This window comes from Notamacropus eugenii, chromosome 6 (assembly GCF_028372415.1).
Source record: "Notamacropus eugenii isolate mMacEug1 chromosome 6, mMacEug1.pri_v2, whole genome shotgun sequence".
NCBI classification, from domain to species: domain Eukaryota; kingdom Metazoa; phylum Chordata; class Mammalia; order Diprotodontia; family Macropodidae; genus Notamacropus; species Notamacropus eugenii.
Window position 1 is genome coordinate 46,207,528 of NC_092877.1, and position 17,120 is coordinate 46,224,647.

General features: G+C 38.0%; 1 protein-coding gene across 11 annotated transcripts in view; it reads right to left on the reverse strand.

The window, feature by feature from the left end:
* The window catches only part of PTPRA (protein tyrosine phosphatase receptor type A), a 201,433-nt gene that overhangs the window by 77,726 nt on the left and 106,587 nt on the right, over positions 1–17,120 (reverse strand). For 7 of the 11 annotated variants that reach the window (XM_072619794.1, XM_072619787.1, XM_072619793.1 and 4 more), the window contains one exon: positions 8,433–8,501. The exons of 3 other annotated variants lie outside the window; for them this stretch is intronic. In XM_072619794.1, the coding sequence (XP_072475895.1) occupies positions 8,433–8,480 (48 nt within the window). In that variant the 5' untranslated portion in view covers positions 8,481–8,501. Of the gene's footprint in view, positions 1–8,432; positions 8,502–9,048; positions 9,132–17,120 lie in introns of all 11 variants that reach the window. One more of the 11 variants, XM_072619791.1, reaches the window with a different exon arrangement.

The following is a 17,120-nucleotide window of genomic DNA, read 5'->3' on the forward strand; positions in this document are numbered from 1 at the left end:
CTGCCACTACTGCAGCTGGGGATTCCGCCCCCAAGGCCTGCTTGTGTCCTCCTGTCAGCACCTGTGCTGTGAGGCCAAGGCTGGACTGGGCTCCACTCCTCATCCAGTGGGACAGACGTTTCTGTCAGCCTTTCAGGTCACCCTGGGCTGGAAATCTCCACTCCATTGTTCTGTGGCTTCTGTTGCTCTAGAATTTGTTGAGAGGTATTTTATGGGCTGCGGGGGAAGAGCTAGTATATGTGTGTCTTTGCACTCTGTCATCTTGGCTCCGTCCCTAAAAATTTTTTTTAATAAAATGGAATACAAATTATCAGTGCAGATGTGTGTATATATATATATGTATATGTATGAAATGATTGAAAAAAGGATATAACCCAGTCACATAATAAAAATGAAAGATAATAGATGGACAGCCTAAGGGGAACAGTAGTACCACAGAGAAATAGAAAAGGGAGGGTTCTCTAGCACACTGGGCAAAGCTTTACTCCAGTTTATATCAATGATCAAATTCATACTAATATGAATTTCAGATAAAATGTGAACATGAATCATATGGAATGAAAAGGTAGAATTCTGTATGGAAAGATTGTAGTCTACTCATATCAAATCGTAGAAAATTTAAAAAAAAAAAAAAAGATATTTTTTTCTTCAAATCAGTAACCTACAATGACTTCCCACTACTTGTGACAGAGTTCCACAACATTACCAAAGGAAGTGTTTTTTTTCTTCCCTTTCCCTAAATTCAAGTCAGTTTGACAAACATTTAAATAGTATCTACTATGAACTCAAAGATGAAAAAAAACAAGGTAGCCTCTTGCCTTAAGGAGGTTACAAGATAAAAGAATCATTAAATGGGAGGAAAGCACAGTTTTCTGACAATTAAGTATCTGACTTCTATCTAATACATCCCCAAGAGAATCACAGTAAATTAGGGAAGGAACATGACAGTAGGAATCAGCATGAAGATCTGCAAATCAGCTTCTGGCCTGTGGGAACAAATCCAAATTTCAGGCACGAAATGAGAAAAGGCACAGGGCTACATGCAGGGGAAAAGAGTACAGGAATTTTAACCTTAGTATCAGTTAAGTCTGCCACTTATTCCCTGGGTGACCTTGGATAAGTCATTTAAATCTTTCTGGGCCTGAACTGCATCATCTGAGATTCTCTGTACTGATGAAATCATGGGTCCAGCTCCATTTCTGTCTTTACCTCCATTCACCCCAGTTTGTTTAGCCATTACCCATTTTATAGGCATGCACTTTCCTTCCCTAGCGTTTTTGCTACTACAAAAAAGTGTTGCACATGTATAAATCTATATCAGATTGCAAGCCCTCCTGGAGAGGGGGGATGGGAGGTGGAGAAAATTTAGAACTCAAAAACTAAAAATAAATAATTAAAAAAAGAGAAAGAAATGCTACCCCCCCCCCTTTTTTTTTTTAAATGCAGCACCTTTCCTTCTGTCTTCTACCTCCGTGGGGTATATGTCTAGTAATGACATCACTGGGTTCTGGAGTATGTATAGTTTAGTAATTTTTTTAAAGCATAATTTAACATTCTTTTCCTCTAATGGTTGGATTAGTTGAGTGACAGAAGAGTAGAAGAACCAAATTTGCTGCCTTAAGCATGAAGAGCTTCCTACTACTACTCCATTCCACAGCACATGGAAGCAGAAGCTGTAGGCAGCCACAGGCAAAATCTCTAAAGGAACAAACCCTCCTTGATGCTCTTTTACTTTCCTCTCTTCAGCTGAGTTTTGTGGGCTTGGTACAATGCCTGGCCCATAGCAGATACTCAATAAATGCTTGCTGACTTGACTTAGCTACTCATAATCCTCTTTGTACTGACTTAAAAGAGCCAGAAGGCCTACATTTCAACACAACTTAACCTCTCCCCTCTCCCTCCTTTCCTTTTCCCTTTTTCCTCTCTTCTCTCCTTTCCTCTCCTCTCCTCTTGGAAAGATCCTGTATTCTTTTCCCCTGCATTTCTGTCCACGTGGCAGTGGGAGTGGGAGGAGACAAGACAGTTTGACTGGGTAATGAATGTTGATAATATTGCTACTGATTTACCTCCTTGCAATTACCATGCATTTATGAATTAAATTATTTTAATTTCACTACTCTAAGAGGTCAAAAGTACTTGTGAACAAATTAAATCTAAATCAAAGTAGAGGTTTACAAGTAGAATGGGGACAATGAACCAATGAGACTATTTGGAGCTTAAAAGTAACAGAGACTACAGCTCCATTATGTTCAAGAGGGCCTACTGTTACACTGATAAGAGTGAAAGCCTTAAAAATCACCCCTAAAGACCTTGGATCCCAACAACTTGCCTGTTCCTTCCTCCTCCTAACCCTCAACCTGCACTCCTGGCCACCACAAGCAACTATGCCCTGTAACTGCCCAGAGGAGGAAGGATATGTCCCTGATACTCCAGAGTTCAGCACAGTGCCTGGCACATAGTAATACATGTTTATTGACTAACTGACCCCAAAGCAGAGGTAAAAAAGACGAGGCTCTGAGAGAAGAGAGCATTCCTCTACCCATCTCAAAATGCCACATAGCTTATAGGTAGTAAGTAGTCATACAGAAGAGATTGTAGGGTCGTAGCTGCCTCTTTTCTGGTTCAGATACGCTTATGTCTGAAGACTTGTCTGCATGATTTTCCCATGGATCAATTAAGGTTTTGATAAACTTTCAAAGACCAGCTATGTTCCTAGAAGCAACCCATCAATTAAGCATAAACTGTGAACTGAATAAACTAATTCTATTGAATTAGAATAAACTAATCCTTTCTGGGTAAAGTAAATGGAATTACAGTGGAAAAAGTTCTGGATCTGGAGCCAGCAGACCTGTGTTCATATCCTGACTCAGCCATTTATTAAACCAAGCTACCTCTAGGTCAAGTTGCTTTACTTCTCAGGGTTCTCAGGTTTCTAAAGGCTAAGATGAAGGAATCTGGATCTGAAAGTGATCTTTAGTACTGAATCTAAGACCCTATAATTGTGAGTGGAATAAAGTCAGCCTGATACAGGTTCCTAGACTGGTAGATCAAGAAAATCTTCTAGAGGTTCTTAATCAGGGGTCAATAATCTTATATTAAAGAATTTAATATTAGACACACACATGTACACATAAATAATAAAAATCTTAAATAAAATAAATCTTAATTGGGGTCAAAAAGCTTAAATTTTTTTTATAATTGTATTTCAGTATAATTGGTTTTCTCTGTAAAGCTACATATTCTATTTTATGCCTTTAAAAACATTCTGAGAAGGGAGCCCACAGGTCTTACCAGACTGCCAAAGGTGCCAAGACACAAAAAGTATGAGTAGTAGTTCTAAAAAGAATAAGGAAGGTAGCAGTAGAAGTGCCTTGAGAAGAGATTTTCAAGTTTGGAATGATTGCTGTCAGTAGTGCTCTATAACATCAACCAAGAAGGGCAAAGGAATTGATTAGCTTATAGCACACACAGTTCAGTTGGGACTAAATATACATACATACATATGTATAAATACATGTACATATACACACATGTACGTATATACACATATGTACGTATACACACATATCTGTTGTGCATCTGGTCAGCACAGTTGTGTGACTTTCTCCAGTAGCATTCAGTAATATGGTAAGAAAAGGTGGACAACAGGAATAATCTAAGTAGCAGGGGCATGGCTGGGAGTGTGTTGGGGAGAAAGGGATGGAGATGGAAAGAAATGAGTGTCAAAAAGAGAATAAGGCAAGAGATTCAAGGATAGGATAGTGTAAAATTGAGTTGGTCTCTATTTTATAAAACCATAGTTGAAGATAGTATCCTGCAGGGTTTGTTTTTAAGTGATGTACAAACTCCTGCCTGGGTTTAGTAACAGATAAAATTGTTCTTCTCCAGAAGAATTTGTAGGGCCTTCTTAGAAAATTAAAGTTAACTTTTTTTTAATTTTCACTTCTAAATAGCATATTAGTATATCTCAGGTACTTAGTAGCATCTATTATATTTGCTTCCTTCAGGTAATTTCTATTCCATTTTATCCCTCATTATCTTACTATTTTGTCATATGTTTTAACCAAGAAGTCACCTCAACCTCAAATATACAACAAATGAACAATGACTACACTATGCAAAAAGAGCCTTTGGTTTGCCAGGCCAGCTACTGCCATTAGGATCTAGTACTATTTAAAATTTTCCTCAAAATCTGCTTGAAAGTGGCTGCCTAAGCATCTCTCATTCATGTGGCCAAACCAGCCCAGCAAGCCACTGCAATGCCCTAGTGCATTAATACATTTCTTCTACTTCAGGATACACGGAACACCTAATTCTAAACTCTCTCTTTTAAAAGAGCAGTGCGATAATAAATTACACTTCAATGTTGGGAGTTAATGCTATTTCTGGTGCATACTACCATGGATCTCAGTTTATGATCATAGCTTTTCAGAGCTGGAAATTATCTAGGCAAGTTTTCACATTTTATAGATGGAGAAGCCAAGGCCAGGGAGATTAAGTAATCAAGTCTCCCAGGTGATAGGTAGCAGAATTGAGATGTGAACCCAGGTCCTTTTACTGCAAACTGAGTGTTCTTTCCACTGTATGATGCTTCCTGGCAGTCAACGTTACACCTGGCTTCAAGTAGATTGATCCCAATCTAGCTGACTACAATGTTAGCCTTGCTCCTATTCATCACTGCTTTTAAACACTTGAAGTTCTAGAGGGAGAGAAATGTCCCAAGACTGCTTATTTATACAGAAAAGGTTGAGCAAAGTGGAATCTCATACAGACCAAAGACTGACAGCAATGTAAAACCAGCTGCTATCCCATCTATTCTGTCCAGGCATCCGTATTTTGCTGCTAAATTGGGGCCACACCTTCACTTTCACCACATCATAGAAAAGCTGGTCTTCTGAGGTTTCTACTCTATCAGTCAATATAACATTGGACAGAGTGTTTCATATGGAAAATTCAATTGCCATTAAACACCCACAGCTGTATGTGTTTCCCTAGTAAAGCTTGGTACATGATATTGCTGGTCCTCAGACTGTGACCATAAGCTAAACCATTATAATGACATGGCAAAGTAATATATGGTTTTTTTAAAAATAAATCTTCTCTCTCCAAAATCTTGTCCCAGTAAAGAATTGAGAAAATGGATCCCATCTTTGCAGAGGAGGGTTCTATGGCTGTGGATTCCTGCATGTACTATCAGTTCTGGCTGATGTTTTGGATAATTTTGCTAAACTACTTATCCTACTTTTAAAAAAATAGGGAACTGATCCTCTTTGGGTCTCAATTTCCTCATCTGTAAAATGAGAGGATGGATCTATGGCCTTTATGGCTCCTTTCAGCTCTAGAGTTATAAACTTATGACATTTTTAGGAATAAGAAATGATAACAGCAGCTAGGTAGTGCAGCTGACAAAGCACCAGTCCTGGAGTCAGGAGGACCAGAGTTTAAATCTGTTCTCAGACACTATCTGTGTCTTACTATCTATGTGACCCTGGGCAAGTCATTTAACCCCAAATGGGAAGGAAGGAAAAATCAATGAAATAAATTTTAAAATTTTTTAAAAGAAAATAAACTGCATTCTCCAAATACAATAAAAAGATTGAAAATTGAAATAAAAGTAGGTTTCACTACAACCATCAGTTCTTCTGATAAAAACCCATGGGTTCAGCTGGGATAAATAAAGCAAAGATAAATCAGGTGACATTTTTTCCTTGTAGGTCTACAAAGTTACTTAAGAACTGGCCAAAATGCTTCTATTCATCAGTCATCTCTCCACCCTATGCTTTATTGATAATTTTAAATGAATTTATGTTTTAGTTCACAGTTATTTACTATTAAGAGGCTGTTTTTCGGGTCAGGCAGTAAGCTAGGTTCCCTGGGGATGCAAAGAAAAAGACGACAGTCTCCACCCTCAGGGAACCTAAGAAGGGACACACAACATGTACACTGATTAAGTATGATATGAAATAGGTAATGACAAGAATAAATGAGAGAAATAACCAAGCATCTCCAGGAATACTGGAAGTAGAAAAGAACACGATCATTTGGTGGTGAAAAGATTTAAATGCTAAACAAAGAAAAGACATCAGACCATTCTACTACTTCCCAGTCGTCTCCACCCCTCAGCTGTCAGGAGGGTTATCTCACTCTTATTTCCAACTCCACTACATGGGAAGTCTTAATCCATTAAAATGTAAGCTCCTTCAGGGCAGGGGCTGTTTAGATTTTTCATAGTGGTATCCCCAGCAATTAGATACTGCAAGACACAAAGTAAGTGCCTAATGAATGTTTGCTCATTTTATCTAATCTAACAGCAGGCTTTGTATTTGATCCTTATATCCTTCCTCACTGGTAAGAGAGCCACTGAAGTTTACAAAGCAAGGGAGCTACACGATCTGACCTGTATTTTAGGAATATCACTTTACCAACCAAGTAATCACGTATCAGAAAGAAGAAAGATTTGAGATAGGAAAATCATTTAGGAAACTATTGCAATAGTCCAGGGGAGAAGAGACCAGGGCTTAAACTAGGTTGGTGGTATATGAATGAAAAAAAAGAAAGACTTGTCAAAGATTTTGTCAAAGTACAATCGGAATAACTTAGTTCCTAGATATGGAGGGAGGGTGCTGTGTGCAAGTGAAAACAAAAAGTTGAGGATCACAGAAAGTGGTTTCAGGGAAGGGATCTGGTGAAGTTCATAAATAGGAGCCACACTGAATTCAAGAAAATATTAAAAGCTAGAGTTAGTACACAAAGTCTGTAGGCCCCAAAGAAGATTATCCCTAGAATACAGCGGCAAATTCACAAAAGCTGAACTGTCGTAAGATGATGATGATGATGATGACGGCAGACATTTATATTGTGCTTTAAGGCTTCCAGAGTATTTTCTATGCAGTATGTCACACAACCCTGTGTGATCTGACTCCAAGTCTCAGTATTATAAGTATTACCAACATTTTATGGAGGAGACTGGGATACAGAGAAGTTAGGTGACCTGCCCATAGTCACATTAGCTTCCAGAGGCAACACTATAGTCCTTCTCTATCCTGACTTCAAGATTAGCATCATATCCTCCATGCTCAGCTAAAATAGCTGATAGTTTTTTGCATCAACACTCAGCAAACTGGATACAGAGTAGAGATCTCAAAATACAAAGGTTCCATGAGTTTCATCAACCAGTCAGTTTTTCTCTGGACAATGCTCCTGAGAGAAGAGCTAAAAAAGGGGGTTAATTTACTGTGAGCAATTTTTCTCCAGCATCATCTTTTAACTGCAATAGGAGAGCTGCTGTAGATTTTTGAGAAATGGAAAGTTATAAATAAAACACCACTTGAAGTTTCTCTTAAGAATAGTCTATTGTGAAAGTAATTTACTAAATAATATATAACACAGAGATAGCTCTTCTCTGAAGCAGCCGACTAACCAGGAACTGGAAAAGTTAATGCTTGGGAAAAATCTAGCTCAGGAAGAGTTTTCTCTCTTTGAACACCATCTCTGTTTTTTCAGATGGCTGCAACATGAACTCCTGGTACATGAAGCCTTACTTGTTTTGGCATTTACATACAGCACAGGACAGAATTTTTACTGAATCCTATACTCCAGATTATGTAGGTGTAAGGTTAATGTAAATTATGAACCACTAATATTTGAAAATGTTTTAAGAACATAGAAATATGAAAAACTAGAACCTGAATTCTGCAGTCAAGTTCTTAATTACTTGGCATACCCACAGCATTACCTCTCTAGCTATGGCAATAATATTTTTAAAATATCATAGTAATTGAAGGAGAAACTTATTTTTTCATTGTCTTTCATGCTATGAAACTATATTCAAATATAATATTATCCTGACAAAATACTTTTTTCTGGAAAAATTTTAAAGCAAAATTTTGAAATATTAGAAAGGTAATAATAAAAACTTAGTTCTCGGCCACTGCTTCAATGCCCTTTAGGCTTCTATCCATTGTTATTGGCTGGACAATCTCATTATGCTGTTTGACTCTCATAGAAGAAAATTTTTTAAAAACCCTAATATTTATAGCATTACATAATTTTTTAGATTTTGCAAAAAACTTGACATAATACACATAACATATATACATTTACATATATGTATATACACACAATTCACTTCTAAAATATGACAATTAAAGTGCATTTTAAGGTTCACAAATTTTTTTACATTATGTTATTTCATCTGATCCTCACAATAACTTCTAAGGGTCTGACCTGACCCCAAGTCACACAGGCCTCATTCATTATACATTGAGGTTTACTAACACATATTATATTCTCATTTCATGAAAAGTCTTAGGTTTTAGTTATCAGGAACAGAAATAAAATTGAGGGTCATCTTTGTTTGTAATGACATTAACTTGGCTGACAAAACTGCACTTTCAAATTCCATTTTAAAACAGGAAATGCATTTCCCCTACCTTATTTATTAGAACAGCATCTTCCATTACTACCCATTGGACTTCCATAAAGGTTTCTAACCACACCACCTGCAATCAATACAACATCCTTTTAGAAATACAAAACAGTCTAAGTTAAAAGTAAAATACATTCTTTGGGTACTAAAAATTTCCCTGTAATATGGTCTTTCTTAGGCATTCAGAGAACATTCAGAGTCTTGGAACAAACATTTCACTTCAATTTCATTAGCGATCTTGAGACCTTTTGGCAGACACTGAATACCTAAATCTCTCTTTCTAAAATTTCTTTTGGAGCTTCAGTGTTATAAAGCATCCCTTCTTTACATCACTCTTGAACTGTTCTCCAGTATGGTGTATCACAGAATCACAGAGCTAGAGGGGACATCTAGTCCAACCGTATCTGATCAGCAATTTCCTCTACAACAAGTACTCACTCATTCTCCACTTAAAATCTAAAGCAATAATGATCTACTGAGGCTACTCATTCCACTTCTGAATAGATTCACTTTTTCATAAAAAGTTTTTTAAATTAAGCCAACAATCTCTTTTTCACTCATTGTTCCTAGTGAATAAATATAGTCGAGGAAAGTAATGAATTCAGAGTTGTAGGACTTACATTAAAAAGCTGCCTTTGTCATTTGCTACGTCTGTAACCTTGGGCAAGTTCTTTTTTCTCTCTCTGGGCTTCAGTTTTCTCATCTGTATGATGAGGGTACAAGAATAGATGATGACCTCTAAGTTTCCTCGCAGTTTAAAATCCCATGAATCCATAGTTCATACAGCTAAATGTCTACATTCTGTCCCTAAAAATGTTTTATTGGTAGGCTAAATGAATCCCGGGTACAAAATGGTTCTTGTCTGGAGACAGAGAAAAACTAAGTGGTAGGCTTATAGAAGGTGTGAAAGCCCAAGCCCAAGGATCCATGACCTACAAAAAAAAAATCAAGTATTAAGTTTTAAGGACAGCTTTTCCTATTATGTTTTTATAATAGGGAATTTCAAGAATCAGACTTGTCTAGTTTTCCTCAGAAGGCAGGACTAGAAGTAATACACAGGAGTGGTCAGCTGGAATCAGCGGCATCAGAATCTGAACTCAATTCTGCTGCTCTTTACTTGCATGACCTTGGACAAATCAGCTAACATTTGTGGGCCTCAGTTTCCTCAACTGTAACATGGAGGGGGAGTTAGATTAGATCATGAGGTCCCTCACAACTCTTAAAAGTCTGTGACCCTTTAATCTGCAGATGCACATCTAGTAGCTCAATGAAAGGAAAACCTTTCTAAAAACTGGAGTTGTCTAAAAGAGAGATGGGCTCACTCAGAAACAGCAGATTCTTCCTCACTGGAAGCCTTCAAACAAAGACTAGATGACAAATGATTGGATATGTTGCACACTGCTCAGAGTTGACAAAGGTAAAGCCGGAAGAAACAGTTTCCCCCAATCCTTCCCAATTTACAATCAAACCCTGAGGACAGATTTACCCTCATCTAGTATTAACTCCTCGCTTTTTCACGAGAGAACCAAATACACAAATCAAATAAAACCCAGCTCTTCCTATTTTGAAACAGAAGCAATCTCTGGTGGCTCCTATTTAAAATATAATTCGAAGGAAAAATTCAAACCAATTCAACAAACATTTATTAAGCACTTAATTATATAGAGTCCCTTTTTTTTAGGCACTGGGAAATACAAAGTTTACATAAGGCACAATCCTTACCTTCACTGAGTTCACAGTCTAGTAAGGGGAAAAAATACAAAGACAACTGTTACCAAAGTTAAACATAGTAAGGGCATTAAAGAGATAGGTCCTTTGTGTAGTTAGAAGCGGGGGAAATGGCAGGAATATCAGTAAATGTGTCATAAAGAAGTGGCATTTAAACTGGTAGGAATTCAACAAGTATCAGTGTCCAGCATACATGCCCTGGGTTTTGCCAGTTTGGTACATTCATTTTATATGGCTTGCAAGTTTGGAATGTAGGAACACTTAGTCCTCCTTCGGCATATATGACCAGAAGTAGACTTAGTTTATAAGAAGACGAGGAACATGAGAGAAGCTGGAAAAGACAGCATGGCACCAGGTGGTGGAGGACCTTTAATACAGGATTTGAGAGATTGGAATGTGTCTGTCAACAGCTTGACAGGAGCCAGGGGATACAGAATAAGACTCTGAACCAGATGCTAAATTCATTTTGATTTGGGCCCTGGGAGACAACTGCAACAAGCTACCGAACAGGGTAATGATGACAAATCAAGTGAACCCTAAAGAAGGAGAGATGGCTGAATGGTGGAAATAGAAGGTGGTCTGGAAGTGCCCTTGAGAAGCAAATAGTTTCTTTCTCTCTCTCTCTCTCTCTCTCTCTCTCTCTCTCTCTCTCTCTCTCTCTCTCTCTCTCCTCCTCTCCCTCTCTTTCTGGGTGGAGTGGGGTGGAGGAATTATGTGTTTGTGGAAGTGAAAGAAAGTACAGCCCATGCAGTGTCTTCCAGGGAGTGCCAATTTTCTATGAATGTGAGAAGCTGGAAAAAGTGAAAGAAGTGTAAGATGAAGTCTTAGGTGAAGGAAGTTTGCTAATTATAGAAAGAGGGTGGGTGGGGAGGAAGTGGGGTGGCAATATTTAAATTTCCAGTACCTCTTTAATTGTTTTAAGAGGAAAGTAATTTATAAAGCTTGTTTAATTTTAATGCAACAGAGTGTATCCTGACATGTTCCAGAGAGCCAGCTGCTTCTCCTTATGGTTTCTGTTTGTGAAATATGCACTATTTGCTTCTCATTAGTGCCTCAGTAACTGATTAGGATTAAATCTTGGGTTAGAATTTATTGATTAGTAGATTTCTAAAATAATCAGAATTTATTTTTATCTGAGAGACTATATTACCAGTTATGGTTCGGGGGAATATGATGTCTACTTCTCATTTTCTCTGCTGGAGCCACTGTTCTTTTTTTGTCATTCACTTTTCTTTCTTTCTGCCTCTTTTTTTTTTCAACCTGGAACCCAATCTTCTTACCTTCCAATATAACCTCCTGGCTTTCTCATGATCTCTCCATGCATATCTAGCATCCTTTGTCTTTTGAGAGGTTCCTGTCTTCCTTCAGTAAGCTCTCAGATCTAACTGCAAAAGCAAACCTCAAATGAGCAAGGCATGTACTACTTACTTTGTCAAGTAGAAACAGCAGGAAATAACTAAGAACTTGATGACAGGATCTGGTTCCCTGTCTTTTGTACTTGACAAAACAGGATGTATGTTACTCAATCAGTTTTGCCCATCTTAGAAGAGCTCCAGGAACACAAGAAATTCCACTTTCCTTGGCTTCAATTTTCTATAACCAAGCCCTTCTAAGGGTCATATGTGTAGCAATTATTCAACCAGAGCAGGAAGAGAATAGGTAGAACCTGCATACCAACCAGAATCAGAGATGAGTAAGAGCACTGAGTAATATTCTAGAAAGTCATCAGAGCTGGGGGATAGACCTCTTTTCCCTCTCATCTCTCAAGTGCAGAGATACTGACCTAAATCCCCACCAGGGGTTTTGTGCCAGGTTTGTGCCTTGTCACACAGCAGCGTGAAAGTTCATTAGGAGAGGACAGTATTTTCTTACTCATGTGAGAACTCAGAAGCCTCTGACACTGTGGATTGCCTTCTTCTGGATACTAACTTTTCTCCAGGTTTTTGGTTTGTTTTTGTGACATATCTCTATCCTACTTCTCTTTCTACTTGTCTGAACATTCCTTCTCACCCTCTTGATGGAGATCTTTAAAGGCAGTGACTGGCACAGTAAACAGAATGCTGGACCTGGGGTCAGGAAGATGGGAGTTCAAATCTAGCCTCAGATTTTGACTAGCTATGTAACCCTGGGCAAGTCACTTGACCTGTTTTCTACAGCTTCCTCATTGGTAAAATGGGGATAATAGTACCAGGTACCTTCCAGGGTGGTTGTGAGGATAAAATGAGATAATATGTGTAAGGTGGTTGCAAACCTTCAAGTACTTTGTAAATGCTACTTGCTGTTCTTGTTGTTTTCCACATCATTAATCTTGGGTTGTAAGGAATAATAATATAGGTGAAAGAGTGTCGGACTTGGAGTCAGGAGAGAGTTGGGTTCAAACCCCACCCCTCACACTTACTAGTTAATCCTAAGCAAGTTGCTTAGCTTCAGTTTCCTCATCTGTAAAATGGGAATAATAACACCAGTCATACTTATTCCATAGAATACTGGGAGGTGAGTACTACAAGTTATATTTAGGGCAGCTGGGTGGCATTGCAGATAGAATGCCAGGCTCGGAGTCAGGAAAACACATCTTCCTGGGTTCAAATCTAGCCTTAGACACTCACTAGCTGTGTGACCCTAGGCAATTCATTTAACTCTGTTTGCCTCAGTTTCCTCATCAAATGAGCTGGAGAAGGAAATGGTAATCCACTCCAGTATCTCGGCGGAGAAAACCCCAAATGGAGCCATAAAGTCAGTCACAACTGAAAACTGAACAACAACTTCACACATTGACATGGGAGCGCCTTAACAACCGTTTCTTTTACTTCCTTTGTATCCCTAGTGTTTACATTACTTGGCACATAATTAAGTGCTTAATGAATGTCTGTTAACTGAATACGAAGTAACTTAAATTCTGACCATCCTCTCATCCATTTTTCTTTCATATTTTACTTATAGAATTTACGGTGAAATCTCCATCTTTTCTCATTTATGGATCACCATAGAAGAGTGGGCACATTGCCAGGGTGGTAGTATTCCTTGTGCTTTTGTATGGTATAAATAAGTAATCCTTCATTTCTAGCATCCCCAGAGGACTGAGGAATATTGCAAATACAGCTTCACTGTCAGTATGTGTTTAAGTTGACATTATAACTGTGCCAAGTTTGTAAAGTGTTAGTAAGCTTTGTTGTTTTGCTTTGAATTTCCTTATTTGATCCTCTGGCACCGGAGAATTTTGAACCATGTGAACAACAGCCATTGACTAATGGCAGGATGTAAAAGGAAACCTTAGACCAAATCTGGGTCCCACATAACCATTTGCCACAAAATACCCATGGTTTCTTTTGTAAAGAATATGTTCTTAGTCCAGGGACAAGTTCTTTCATTATATGGTCTTGAAAATAATTTGTTCATGGAAATATTATAAGTCAATATAATTGTATTACTATTCAGAAATTTGCGAAGTGGAATTTTTATTAATCCAATCAATCTACAAGCCTTCACTTGTGTTCTAGGAGCAAGAGATACAAATATGAGGAATTTAAAAACCTTATTCACAAGGAGCTTACACTCTAATAAGAGAGACACTAAATAAATATGTAAAGTATATAAATATAAGCTCATATACTTTATAGTTACATGCTTTATGTAAGCATATAAAGAAAAGAAACATAAAATTTTAGCAGGAGTTTACTACTTTGCTGTACCTTCACTTTAATTCAGTCATATATAGGAATGTTATACGCTTTACTTCACCATGCACATGTAACTGTTCTAATTCCATGATCTAGAATTCTGAAATCCTTCTCTTGGGTCATAGCTTCTAACTACCCAGTAATAACTAAATAGCAATTGTTTCTCTTTTACCCAGGAACCCTGAAGGTCTACCCCTCCTGTTGTGGGCCAGGATGGAGTGTGGTTGACAAGTTCAGGATAGACCTTCCAGGATAGACCTTCGGGGAAACTGTTCTTTGAGACTGTGCTCATTATCATCTGGAATGGCTCTCCATGCCCCCCAGATGTTGCTGTCTCCGTGAGATAGACAAGAGAACTACAGAATACAAGGGATATGTAAAATAGATGCCCTCTAGGCTAACAGTCTTTAAGACAATAAGACTGGCCAAATCACTAGGGCAGGAGAGGAGCAGTATGTCACTTAGACTTCACAGTTTCTGTCTATAAATACCCTGACCCTTGGATCAATAAACAGAGTTGGTCTATCTACTCCCACTTGCCCGTGTGTCTGTCTTCTTCACCGCTGTCACCGAGCCACCTGGGGACGCAGGAGGCCCGCCATACCCTCCCAGTTTAATTTTTTTTTTTATTAAAGTAAATTATTGAGTAACTTAAAGAAGATGATTCACTGAATGGGTGTATCTCAAAGTGAGAATGCTATAAGACCTTACTTAGCCTGAAAAGGCCAGGGTCTCACACTGTATCCTGGTCCATCTCCAGCCATCCTGATGAATATCAGAGGTCCCTGGACTCAGATGGCTCAGGAGAAGAAAGTGAGGTTGGTGACCTTGCACAGCCATCCTTCCCTCAAAGTTAACTGCAAGTCATGTCATCATCTTGATGTCATGGTCCTCTTCGAGAATGAAGGACAAACACAATCTGCCTCATTCCTCACAAACAGCAGGTCTTCTAGTCACTCAACCTCTCCCTATTCTCCCAGGATATTAGCCCTATTCTGCACTTTGCCATGTATCAAGTCTCTTGCCTCCTTCCATCAACAAATCAACGAGCAGTGCTGGGCACTAAGAGAGGCACTGGGAACACATACATATAAATGAGACAGTCCCAGTCCTCAAAGAACCTACACCATTTCTGGAGGGAAAGACATACATGTAAGTATCTACAAAATAACAGTAAGGTAATGAGGTAGTAACTGAGGAGATCAAGAAAAGCTTCATGTCAGAGGTGGCCCAAGCATTTTATATCTGAAGGAAAATAGAGACTCCAAGAAGTGGAGGTAAGGAAGCAGACTATTCAGGCATAGGGACCAGCTGAGTAAAGGCACTGACAAGGGAAATTTAAGACTACAGTGAGGGCAACTGGGCTGGAATATAGAGCGTGTATAAAAGGGAATAATGTAGAATAACCTTGAAAGGGTAGAATAGCTGCAAATGCCTAAGAAGTTTGTAATTAAGGCTAAAGATAATAAGAAGACTTTGGATTTATTAAGCAGAGAAAAGAAATGGCCAGAACAATGCGTTAGGAATATTTGGATCTGATAGAAAAATGGATAGCAGTCTGTCAGAAATTAGGCTTAATTCAGTAATTTACAACATATACCATAATAAACACAAAATGAACACATGATAATAATAAAAATGAAGTGAATAATTAGCATTCATATGTTGCAGTAAGGCTTGTGAAGCACTTTACAAATATTACCTCATCCACAAAAAACCCTGGGAGGCAAATGTGGAAACTGCACAGAGGTTGTGTCTTGCTTAAGGTCACAGAGCAAGAAATGTCTGAGACTAGATTTGAACTGAGATCTTCCTAACTTCAGGTCCAATATTCTACCTACTGTGCCATCTACCTACCTCTCCGTACACTTTTTAGTGATGTCCAGAGGGTAAATTCTTAACCAAACAGAGGGCAGAGCAAATCACAAAAGATAATTTCAAAAACAAGAAAATGAAAATGTTTAGCAACACAAAATTAATACAGCAAGAATAAAATGGCAAGCAATGGACTACAAAAAAATCTTCATATGAAATATCAATGGAAAGGATCTAATATTCAAGATTCATAAACTAATCAAGAAAAATATAAGAACAAAAGCCATTCCCCAAAGGATAAGTGATCAAGAGATATGAACAGTTTTCAAAAGATATACAAAGTATTAGCAATCATATGAAATAATGTTTCAAATTACTAATAATATGAGAAATGCAAATTAAAACAATCCTTAAATTTCTTCTAACACCTAATAAATTGACGTAGATAGCAAAAGGTGTGAATATTCAATGTTGGAGAGGTTACAGAAAAGTTGGTCATACTAATATACTGTTGGAACCGTGAACTGGTCCAACCATAAACTGGAAAGCAATTTTGACCAAAAAGGTCAATGAACTACACACATTCTTTCATTCAGTGATACCACTGCTATACCACACATACCCCTAAAGAAAAAGACAAAAAAGATTCCTATATACAAAAATATTTACAGAATTTTCCTGTAGCAAAGAACTGAAAACACTGTGGGAAACAAGTTAGTTCTGTTTCCACAGTCATGACCTAGCATGATCAGGTAAAAGTCAGAGGCTAATGCGCATACCTGATGAGGTATTTGAGGGAAAGCCTATCAGAGAGGAGAATATCAAGTCATGTGGCAATGCACAGTGGGGAGGGAGGTTCAAAATTTGGAAAATAGTATAAGAAGCTCCACTTTTCTATACATATTGTCGTCTACCTATAACCTTACTGGGGAGGCTACAGTCCATTTAGGGGGAATGAATGTAAAGATTAATAAAAGTTTTCCTGATTTCACAACAGGTATAGTTCCTTATTTAAGGTGAGCATGTTTCTCACAGTTGGGGGCTTGTTAGATAGGCGCATTTCTCACAACGCCATGGATGGACTTATATTGGGAGAAAACTGAAGAAAATATGGCACATAAACATAATGGTATATTTTTGCATCATAAGAAATGAACATAACTAATTCAGAAAAAACTGGGGAAGACTTGGCATCTAGCAGAGGCCAGTGAAAAGGGAATTTTTCATCATGAAATGAAGCTGAGACAGCTATCAGGAATGTGGGGGTGGGGAGTGGGACACCTAGCCAAGGAGCAAGAGTCAGAAAATGAGTGATAAAAGGGAATATAAGGGAAAAAGGCTAACATTATCAAAGATATCAGAAGTAAGGAAAATGCAGCTTAAAAGCAAGCTTAATTAGATTCATTAAATTAATTAAAAACAAGCAAATAATAGAAAAGAAATATTAAAAACAAAAGAGAATATGGCCTCCA